The sequence below is a fragment of the Haliaeetus albicilla genome, chromosome 23 (assembly GCF_947461875.1).
Source record: "Haliaeetus albicilla chromosome 23, bHalAlb1.1, whole genome shotgun sequence".
In the NCBI taxonomy this organism is placed as follows: domain Eukaryota; kingdom Metazoa; phylum Chordata; class Aves; order Accipitriformes; family Accipitridae; genus Haliaeetus; species Haliaeetus albicilla.
The window spans coordinates 12998103-13009238 of NC_091505.1; the positions used below are offsets into that span (position 1 = coordinate 12998103).

General features: G+C 51.2%; 2 protein-coding genes across 3 annotated transcripts; one reads left to right on the forward strand and one right to left on the reverse strand.

The window, feature by feature from the left end:
* Positions 1-605: 605 nt before the first annotated feature.
* Positions 606-5225, reverse strand: LOC104311548 (magnesium transporter NIPA2). Of its 2 annotated transcripts, none has more exons than XM_069811226.1 (5): positions 4988-5225; positions 4337-4393; positions 3547-3637; positions 3248-3408; positions 606-1950 (listed from the first exon to the last, which is right to left on the reverse strand). In XM_069811226.1, the coding sequence occupies exons 1-5, from the start codon at positions 5124-5126 to the stop codon at positions 1316-1318; spliced, it is 1083 nt and encodes a 360-aa protein (XP_069667327.1). In that variant the 5' UTR covers positions 5127-5225; the 3' UTR covers positions 606-1315. The 2 variants fall into 2 exon arrangements, with proteins under 2 accessions (XP_069667327.1, XP_069667326.1); XM_069811225.1 differs by having other exon boundaries at positions 3547-3649.
* A 5-nt stretch (positions 5226-5230) lies between these two features.
* Positions 5231-11093, forward strand: TAF7L (TATA-box binding protein associated factor 7 like). The gene is made up of 11 exons (XM_069811227.1): positions 5231-5594; positions 6315-6393; positions 6556-6689; positions 7083-7209; positions 7418-7476; positions 8502-8574; positions 8978-9094; positions 9296-9484; positions 9586-9698; positions 10008-10067; positions 10661-11093. Exons 1-11 carry the CDS (start codon positions 5529-5531, stop codon positions 10703-10705), a joined length of 1062 nt encoding a protein of 353 aa, XP_069667328.1. The 5' UTR covers positions 5231-5528; the 3' UTR covers positions 10706-11093.
* The last annotated feature ends 43 nt before the right edge of the window (positions 11094-11136 follow it).

Here is an 11136-nt window from a genome sequence, read left to right on the forward strand (position 1 = left end):
GAGATAAGTAACCAGCTACTTTATAACCTCATGCACCTTTACCTGTGGAGATCACTGGAGGGAGGCCTATGGCTGTGTATTCTGGACCTCTGCTCCCAGGACACAGGAGCTTCTAACTGGAAAAACAACAAACTACTGATCCGCCCTCTGGAAAGGCAGCATAGCATTTCAGCAGTGTTTATGTACAGCGTGGCTCTGGGAAGCCTGGAGTGACCCACTGACAGTGGCTTGGAGCTTTACACAGGAACCTGGTAAAGCAGTTCTGCACATGTCCATTTGCTGTGGGTGGCTGGACAGGGCCTGTGAGTTCCTAACATGGGTGGCTTGTAGCCAGCAGCCTTCCTGGGAACAAATTCAGGATGTATTAAACAGAGCTGTGCAGATGAGTGAGGACATAAGTGAGGACACAGCTGTTACCTTTCAGAAACTTACCTCAATAGCTAAGGACTCTTAGGTCACTCCTGTTCCCAGTGTAAGCGATTCCCTCTCCTGTCCCTATCTTGAGTTTCTCTCAAGCATCTGCACGGTTCTTTCTACCCCTGTAATCCTTCACGCCTTTCAGCACTGGCCCAGCTCTCGGTACAAATGTATCACTGGCTACTCAGTAACTGAACAAATCGATTTTTAATAGAATACAGTAAGCAGGTCGTTCATCAACCTGCACTGCACATGTGTGAAGAGGCTGGTCCCTCTGTAAGAGCCACAGCAGCATGTGGCAGCACCACTGAAGTTTTCCAGTTTTGGCTGTAGTCTGTTCTTGGATGTGAATCTGTAAATAAATTCTAGCAGAGTGAGCAAAACAAGTTCTTGACAGAGGAATTTTTGAATTAATATTCTGGGTATGTCATCTTTAAAGCCAGACATCCATCTTCTCTCTGTGTAATCTTAGCACCATGTTAGATTATTTTGTGACTGTTAATCTTCTAAGTATATTTTCTTAAAATGCTGCGAGGCCTCCCCAAACGCGTGGTCTTCGCATTCAGTAAGGGTTAGCACTGTGTTAGTGCTCCGGGCCTCTGCGCAGCTGAAGCCTGTGTCCTAACGAGGGCGGATCAATTCTTCAAGTAAAAGAACAGTGAAGAGGCACCGGATCCCAGGAACTGGGCAGTTCCCAGGGCTCCTGTCTGTAACCATAGGAGGCTGCTGTCCCTGTTGGCCTCCTGGCAGTTGCAGGTCACCCATCTCATGCAGGTAGATGGTAACTGCCAACTCCTGCTAGTGCAGCAGTAGCTAGCAGCGGCTGAGGCAGCATGTTCAACCTTGCAGTGGAGCTGCTCAGCAGTGGGAGCAGAAAGCTAGCAGTTCAGAGGCTTCCTCACACACTTTCACCTTCCTCCTCCTCTTCCTCCTCTGGACTCTCAGAGCCCTTGTCCTCTGAGGGCAGAAGACGCTGGTGCTGACATGACTGATGTCTGTCTGCACTCCTCCATGAGGTGTGCAGGTCTGCCCTGGCTTGCTGCAGGAAGAGGGGCAGGAGGTCGGGGGTGAAGGGCATGTCCCTGAAGGCGTGCAGGAGGAAGATGCCAGACACAATGGTGAGGAAGCCGCTGATGGTGCCAATGATGTTGTCTAGCACCATGTGTTGCCACTCCTTGAAGAGGATGGCAGAGCACATCATGACTGCTGTGGTGAACAGCACGTAGTAAACAGGTGTGACCACAGATGTGTTGAAGATGTCCAAGGCTTTGTTCAGATAGTTGATCTGGACGCTGATGCAAATCACCAGGCACACCAGGAGCACCCAGCCCAGTGGTTCTTTCAGGACTGGCTTCCCAGAAAACAGTTCTTTCAGGGCAATCCCCAAGCCTTTGACGCAGGACACGGAAAGCGAGCCAATGGCAGAGCAGACCAAAACATAAACCAGGATGTTGCTCTGTCCATAACGGGGTCCAGCCACAAAGATAAGCAGAAGGGAACTCACCAGGACACACACAGCAAATACAATGAATCCTTGGGGAAAGAATTAAAGAGCTCTATCAGAGAACAGTAGCACCAGTGACAGATGTAACTGAACAGCAAGTAGTGATGGAAGACAGGCGGGTAACTGCCCCATCAGTCTGTCTTTTTAGCCTCCACCTGTAGGGACCAGGGTTGGGAAGCAGAGTTGGTCTCCAGCCTGAGCAAAGCTGCAGAGACAACAGCAGCTCTTTATGGTGCTGATCACAGCACCGCCCCACAATTCAGCCTGTCAGGGGATACAGCACCCGTGGTGGAAGGGATAGGGGCACAGCCAGGCTCTACGGCACTAGTGGAGGTGGGGGGCTTGTTGACCAGGAAGATGGGGGGCACAGCTCTGCAGGAGGCCCAGGAGGGAGGCAGGTGTCTCAGGAAGCCCTAGCTGAACCCTGCAGGCTGTGGTGGGATAAAGAGGAAAGCACCACATCACAGGAATGCGAGGCCCTACCAGAGCGCTCCCTCTAATGAGCAGCAGCATCTACGTGTTACTTTGCTTTGCTCTTCTCCCTGCACTTCCTTCCTCCATCTCCTGTGGCTTATTTTGCCACTCATGCTATTGCCTAAATCATATCCTTGCAACCTGATTCATCCTCTAAATATCAGGACTACTTGATCTTGGCTGTAACTTGAATTGCTTGTTCATCTTTGCCTGAAGTTCCTCCTCTGTCTTCCCTCAGCCGTATCACTGCCACCCTCATATACAGGAATTCCCCCTCCTATCCCGGCACTGCTACAGGCCAACCCCTTCTGCTGCCAGCTGCAGCTAATTCCCATGCTCTTCACTTTTTGCATCTATACCTCATAGACAGTACAAAAAAAGCACACTTGGTAACTGTTAATGACCCAAGTTCTCATCCTTGCTTCAGCACAGACCCAGTGACTTAAGAGCATCGCCCAGACTCCCTCTCTGCAAAGAGGGTTTCCTGTCTGCCTCTTTCATCTGGGTCAAGAGAACCTGACAGTCCTAAAAAGCTATTCTGAAGCTGACTTGTCCCCCTATCTTTTGAGCTAGTTAATAAGGTGTAATTCCTCTGAGCATGTCCATTAAATGCTGTTTGACTGTCATCATTCTTTCATGCTTAGAAGCATGGAGACCCCAGCCTTTTCCCACCACAGAAGGCAAGCCACATGCTATCCTGGACACCGGGGAATGTTTCCTCCACTGGCACGCAGAACAAGAAGCAGCTTAATTATCCTTTAGTTCAGTCCTTCCCAATCTAGCCACATTGTATCCTACCTTCTGCTGTCATTTCCAAGCCTGAAGTTGACAGGACCCCTTTTATTTAAGTACCTGGATCTTTCAATTTCTCTGCCATTGACTCCAGGCTGGAAACCTCTTCTTCTTGCGGAGCATGGATCACCATCACCGTGGAGCCCAGGATACTCAGGATGCAGCCAATCTTCCCATGAACATTCAGCTGCTCATTCAGGAAGGTGGAGGACAGAACTGCACTGAAAGATAGTAAAAAAAACCCAAACCAATTAGGCCAAGAGATGGAGCAGCTGAGGGAAGAGAGAGAGGAAAGCAGAGCAACTGCTTCACCACTAAGGGGTGGTAGGTGAGGTAAGGGTGTTTCTGAGGCTGCTTACCTAACAAGGACACTTAGAGCGCCCAGTGGAGTTACCAGCGTTGCAGGGGCAAAGGCATAGGCAGCAAAATTTGCTGCTTCTCCAACTCCCACTGCAAGAGAAACTGTCAGGTGAGCATCAAAGAGTGCAGTCAGAAGAGAGCCTCAGTTTCCACCTAAGCATCCCATGTTCCTCTGAGGTATGTCGTGCAACCAGGGAAGAACAGCACCAGCAAGAACAAGCAGAAGCCCAATTTAGGTTCTCTTGGGAAGAGAAGACTCGTGGTTACGCTTGGTGATCCTTAGTCACACATGGCTATGCAGCTGAGCAGTAACCACAGAAAAATATTTCTATAATGTCCTCAAAGCTGAAAGGAGTTTTGACCCATTTTGTATTTCTAAGTCATGTTCTTCTCCTGGAACAGCTTTTACAGCTTTTTAAAGGGTAAATCAAGTACAATTTGTTATTAATGTTGAAAAGTGTAAAACAGAGCTGCTGAAATCGCTGTAGCACTAAACCCACAGTGCTGGATGTGCCATTATAACTACATCATCTGGGCAGACCATTTCAGAAGCACTTAACCCAACACAGTCAGGCCAGCTCCTCAACTCCTGTTTAGCAGGGAAACCTGGAAATGCATGAGACTTTAGAATATTTTAGAGTTATAATTAGATCAATAACATCCTCAGACACTCAGATAAAAATCAAGCAGTCAAACAGCAATCATGATAATAAAACACAAAAGCAACTGGAAACAATGAGAACCACACTCTTAAGTGTGTCTTGCTACAGTTTCAGAGCAGGTACTTACTGCACAGCAGCCCTGCCCACCAAAGCCATTCTTGCAGGTACGCGTGACCTCCTTGCCCTAAGTCAGGAAGAAAGAGTAAGAAGAAACCTCAGATGAAGCTACACAAAAGGCTCATTGTCCTGCCAGAACAGAGAAGCAAGTGGGAGCAGCCTGATCTCTTAAGTGCAAGGCTACCTTGGGTCTGCCTGCTTTGTCATATATTGGCCTGACCAGACATGGGCAAGCACCGATTCTTTTACCCTAAAAGCAAAGATTTTATCCCCTGGTTCTCCCGCATTTGAAAGACTGCAATTTCAAGAACGCGTGAGCCGTTCTAGAAATGTGACTTTGTTGGCTGTGGGCAACGGCTGGAAAAAGTCTACCTTTACACCAAAAAGCCTTTTCCCTGTGGAAGAAGTTTACTTTTACACCAAAAAGCCCCACAAGCAAGGAGGGGGGCGGCCGAAGGAGGCGGCTGGAGGCTTGGCGCGGCCTGCGGTGTCCGGGCAACGCGGCTGCGGGCGAGCAGCCGCAGTGACAGCCCGGGGCCGCCTGCCCACCAGCCGGAGGCGGAGGTGACGGGCCGCTCGCGGGGGGGGGCACCGCGGCGTTTTGCGCCCCCCAAAGCCCCGTCAGCCCGAGCCCCCCACCCCGGGCCGGGGGCGGCGGTACCTGCCCTGGCGCGGCCGCGGCGGCACAGCCGGAGCAGCCCCTTCTTCTTGAGGATGAAGCTGCCGCCGATGAAGGCGCTGGAGGCCAGGGCCAGGCCCAGCCCCACGTAGAAGCCGGCCGGACCGCCCGCGCCCCCCATGGCAGCGCCGCCGCCGGCCGCCGCTTCCGGTGCGCCGCCAGCACCTTTCCCCCAGCGCCGGGCGGAGAGGAGCGGAACGGAACGGAGCGGAACGGAACGGAGCGGGCGGGCCTATACCGGCGCACCGGGCCTGGCTTCCGCCGCGGGCCGCTGAGCGGGGGCGGGGGAGGCTGTGGCGGCGGGGCGTGGGGCTGCCCGCGGGCGCCGGACAGGCCCTGCCGGGGGTGTCGTCCCGACAGTAGCGCAGCCCCGGCAAGGCCCCGGCTCCCCCCGCCGCCGCCCCTGTGCGGGACGCCGGTGGGCGAGAGCCTGGCCCTGGGGGTGTTGGGCTGGGGTTACCTGGTAGGAGCCTAACTGGCGACGAGGTAATTGTATCTCGTGTTCCACGCTGAAGAAGAAAGGATGAGTAAGAGCAAGGACGATGCTCCGCATGAGCTGGAGAGCCAGTTCGTGCTGCGACTGCCACCGGTAAGAGGCCGTTCGGTCTGGTGTAGCTGAAGTGGCTGCCATCAGGTTTTACAGGCAGCTCAGTCCAGTTTGCTTGGCGAGCGCCGGGCTTGGGAGAGGTATTAGCGAGGTGGGTGAAGTCTGTGGGAAATCTGTGCACCTGGCAAGGGACATGGAAGCAGGCTGGGTGCTTTTGGCCTTGGGCAGCCCATTCCCGCTCATTTGAACAGATTTTCCACGGCTTCCTCTTGAGAGGCATTTCTGTGACACAGAGCAGGAGGCTTGGAAGACAATTTAGAGGATTAGGGAGGAAATTTCTGTAAGGGTAGAGCTTTAGCAAGTGCTGGGTCTTCAGTTGCTGTGGCTGTCAGTGCACTTGATGCTATTTGTTATGCTATTGGTCAGCATAAAGCTGAGACTGTGTCCTGCTGAGACCATGAGAGCTTGGTGAGGGGAGCCATAACTTCCCCCAGAGCTGTGGTCCTCTGGCAGGGTATCTGTCGGAGGCCTCACACCACTGTCACAGCTGTATCGTGTCAGGGGGTGTGAAGGGCACTGGGAATAGCAGAGCCACAGGATTAACACTGGGAGGAGGGCGCAATTTTCATTGCGGCTCTTGCAGTTGTTTTTCTGCATTGGGATGGCAGGGGTGTTTATAGCTGGGTAGGCTGGACAGAAGGTTTCGGTGATTCTCAGAGGAAGCACACCCAGTCCTGATGTAAGTCTGTCCAACCTTCCCAGGAATATGCCTCCACTGTGCGGCGAGCGGTACAGTCTGGGAGTGTCAACTTGAAGGACAGGCTCACCATTGAGCTACATGGTGAGTGAGCAGAATCAGGACATCTTAAAACTCCTCTGGCTGTCTACAAGTGAAGCTGTGCAACTTGCATGTGTTTTCCCCTGAAATTTCTGTTGCCCATGAAGGTATTGCTCAGTTTAGCTGTTTAGCAACAGCATTAACCTCTCCTGTGGCTTTCCACAGCGGATGGGCGCCACGGGATTGTCCGTGTAGACCGGGTGCCGCTGGCAGCCAAGCTGGTGGATCTGCCCTGCATCATCGAGAGCTTAAAAACCATTGACAAGAAAACCTTCTATAAGACAGCAGATATTTGCCAGGTATGGGATGTCCTTTTTGCCTGCCCCAACAGCTTAATTCCTTCTTCCCCTCTCCAGGAAAACCCTTGTACACTGTGACAGCTGGACACCCAGTATAACATGGCCAGATTCTGTATTCTCACAATATTAGGAGTTCAAAATTCCCCACGCTGCTTGGTGTTTAGAAATCCCATTTCTGAAGCATGAAATGTGATTGTCCTTGTAACAGTTTAGCTGCTGCTGTGTTTAGATATGAACTGAGCTGCGTGTGAAACATTTTGTTTCTTGTACCCATGAATTCTTTTGGCTCACAACATGCAGTGGGCAGTCATTGTTCATTTTCCAGAAAAGCTTTCATGTCCTTTTGTCCCTGTGTTACGATAAGCACCCTTTGTGTTTATGCGGGGATTCCAGATGCTTGTTTGCACTGTGGATGGTGATCTCTACCCACCTTTGGAAGAGCAAACTGTGAGCACTGACCCCAAGGCAAACAAGAAGAAGGACAAGGACAGAGAGAAGAAATTCATCTGGAATCATGGCAGTGAGTAGAGGCCGTGCCAAACCCCTCCATCCCACCACCCCAGTGTCCCCACAGCTGTGCACGGCACTGACCACTGCCATGTCCTGGGGGTGCTGCTGCTCTGTTTTCAGAGCGCTCTCTGTTCCTGAGGGGATCTTCTCCCTTTTGGCATACATCTCTCCCATTAAGCCATCTGCTTGACACATGCAATCTGTTTCCTCTGTCATAGTCACTCTTCCCCTGAAAAATGTACGAAAGAGACGATTCCGGAAGACAGCTAAGAAGAAGGTGAGTTGCTTCTCACACAGATGCAGATGCAATAACCAAGGGATAGGAAGACAGGGGCATTAGAGCTATAACTGTCTGTTAGTCCAAAAAACATGTAATTTCTTAACATTGCTTCACATGTTTCCTTGCCCGAGATGAGGGTGAAGAGAGGGCAGTAGATTTAAACATTTCTTTGGGTGTTTCCTCCATGTTTTCCAAAGTGCTCCTGAGGGCAAAATCCTCTGTGCAGAGAACTGCTGGACTCTGTTCCTGTGGCTGCCTTGCTATAGTGCATCTCTTCCTGCTCGTTGAGAAGAAAGGGGGACTCACGTGGAAATGAGGCATCACTCATTCCTACTTTCCCAGCTGAAATCTCTCTATGCATAGCCTGTTCACTTCCCCAACAAGCAACACTACAAATAGAATAACTGTCATTTCAGCTGGGGGAGTGACAACAGATGGAGCTCAGAGACTGTCTCTGTGTATATGCACAGGCCAGGCAAGGTGTTGGGGAGGTGCAGCGCAGTGAGGCTGGGAAGACTTGTTCTTCTCTTCTTTGCAGTTTCTGAGAACAGGATGGGGTGCTATTTTGCGTGACATTTGGGAAACAAATTACTTGAGACTTTCTTCTAGCCCACAGGAGAGGTTTGATGTCGTTGCATTAAGATTCCTGGCTAATTTAAAAGTGAAAAATGAAACCTTCTTTTGAGTGAGATGGGGAGGAGTCGAGTTGACCATCCATCAGGAAACAGCACCTCAAGGACTTCTGAATACATGCAGAAAGTCTTATTTCATAAGTAGTATAAGTAGAAAAGTGAGAGCATACAGCTCACCAAGGAGGTCAGCACAAAAAAGATGGATTGCTTTCTGGAGGTGCATAAATTACTTTTAGGGTGAGCACGAGCAAAGGCTGAGCAGAAAGCATAAGAGAAGAGAGGCTTGAAATGGGGCTCTGTCCAGAGGTGGAGGGTTGGAGTTGACCAGCACCAGCAGTGTGCATGAGGCATTTCACAGTGTCTTCATTCTCTTTCCCCTCCCTCGCCCAGTATATTGAGTCTCCTGATGTGGAAAAAGAGGTGAAGCGTCTCCTGAGCACAGATGCTGAAGCTGTCAGTGTCCGTATCCTTTTAGGAGAAAAAAAAGCTCACGTGGGGGACGGGACACTATGTGTGACCTGGGAGTTGTGGAAAGGAGAGACAAGTTCAGCTTTGTGTGGGCGTGAGAGACTGGGAGATAAGCACACAAGAGGCACTGAAGTTTTGGAGCTTCATCTTTGCTTTGTTCAAAGCTCATTGTTTCTTCAAGGTGACCTTCCTTGTGGACTGTACTGTGGTACTGAGCAGGAACTTGAGTAACAGCAGAGGAGAAGTCATCAAAAAAAGGGGCTGGAGTGGTTCGCCCTGGGTATCCATAGCTGCAAGACCAGTCTTGTTGGAGGAGCAGTGATCTCCTGCAGTGTTTAGCGTTCTTTTGTTGTATTGCATTTTTCTTTTTTCCTTGACTCATCTGTTCTGGCTGTTAGGCTGGGAAGTCATTGCTGAAGATGAAACAAAAGAAGTAGACAACCATGGTTCGCTCACCAGCCTGGACATCTCCTCCCCAGGGATGTCGGGACATAAGCAAGGCCATGGGTCCTCAGGTGCAGTGGGGAAGGCTGGTGTTTTTTCTTTCTAGCCACTAATTAATCGGTTGGGCTCATTCCCTTTGGGGTAAGCCCTAATCAGAGCGAAGGGGAGAGGGCGTTGAGACAGGCACCCTGTACTGATGTGGTCCCTGGCAGGCAAAGGGTGCTAGGAGGTCATTAGCTGTGTTTTTCCTCTTCCCTTTTGCACCCCGCTAGAACATGATGAACTGCGGGAGATATTTAATGACATCAGCAGCAGCAGTGAAGATGAAGATGAGAGGGATCATCATGATGATGAAGACCTGAACATCATGGACACTGAGGAGGACTTGGAGAGGCAGCTGCAGGACAAGCTGAATGAGTCAGATGGGCAGCAACAGGAGAATGAGGGGTCCAACCAGATAGGTGAGTGGGTAGCAGAGTACAGCAGAATCACCAGGGTGCCAGGCAGGCTGCGCTGCCCAGCTCTGCTGTTGCTCTGGGTCTGAGCTCACTCTCTCTTCCAGTCATGGGCATCCAGAAACAGATTGACAACCTGAAAAGTAAACTCCAGGAGACCCAGGACAGGAGGAAGCGCCAGGAAGATCTCATCATGAAAGTGGAGAACCTAGCCCTCAAGGTGAGAGCTCTCCTGGGGTCTCTTCAAGTCTTTTCCTTAGCATGGGTTTGCCATTAGATCCAGCAGACTGATGCAGCTGCTGCCCTGGAAAAGACAGGGGCCTTTGCCTGCTGGGTTAAAAATAACTGTGGTGTGACCATACACACTCCAGCATTTCCCCATGGAGGCAAAACAATCCATGAAACTGCAGGAGATGAGGGGGCTGGTTGTCAGTGCAGCTTGAGACTTGCTGCACCATTTGACATGTGCCAGCACTCATTCAGTTGAGAACACATTGGTAACTGTGGTCTGGCATGTTTGTCTCTGCAGACCCGTCTCCAGGCTGTGCTGGATGAGTTCAAGCAGCAGGAAGAGCGTGAGAAGCAGCAGGTGAGGAAGCTCCCACAGTGGAGTGGGAAGTACTGGGGCACAACACCGTTCTAGGCTTGGCCTCTGACAAAGTTTCCTGAGTCTTGTACCACCCCAGCTGCTTTGAACTCCAGTGTTACAGGTCAGGTGTGGTTGTATCTGTAGTTGCATGGAGCTTCCTAAGGCACAAGGAGGTATGGGAAATGGGGTTGATTGTTCTGGAGGAACAGTGAGCCAAAACATGTCTAGTCAGCAGTACAAGGCTGCTAGGATTGCTGTATGGGGTAAAACATGACACAGAAACCCACTAGCACTCGTGTACAAGAAAGGCAGTAGGTGTAGGGTCTTGGCCGATTTCCTGCCTGGGCAGCTCTGCTGAGCTTCAGCCAGGTACCAAGGCAGGAGGTCCCTACTCCCAGGTTCCTGTTGTGCCGCTTCAGCTTGTGGGCAGCGCTGAGTTCTGTCCCAGAGGTGCCCAGGCCTGCCTCCCTGTGATGTACAGGCAAAGCAGCCACTGGCATAGGTAGAAGATCTGCAGACACAGAAGCGCTTGGGCTGGAGCTGCCAGGAGTCCCAGCCATACCTTACTGTAATACCTCACTCTCTGTTCCCAGATGACGTCCCTGCAGGAGCAGCTGGAGTCCCTCATGGAGAAGTGAGGAGTGAGCCTGGGTCTTGGTACCTGCAAGCAGAGCTGCAAGTGTTTGTCTGCCATGCTGAAGTCTGCTCTTCTGCTGCCAGGTATGCTGCTGGGCAGTGCTAGAGGCTACGTGTCCAGACTTGCTCTCACATACATTGTGCTAGGCTTGGCTGGTTCAGCTAAAGAACTGGACTATGCCTGTGAGAGCAGTCATACAGCATTTACTGTAAATGTTCAGCACCATTCTTCCAGAGGGGTTTAGTTCTCCCTGGGACAGTGCCATGCAGCTTTCTGCATCTTACTGAGTTGTGGACTTGATGGGCTGTGGCCTGGTAGGAGCTTGTTCTTGTGTTTGAGGAATGCTGTCTCTGCAAACCAGACTTAATAAAGTACTGTTTCCAACCCTGGTCTGTTCCTCTGTGGTCTCTGGAGCACAGACTAGCACTGCCT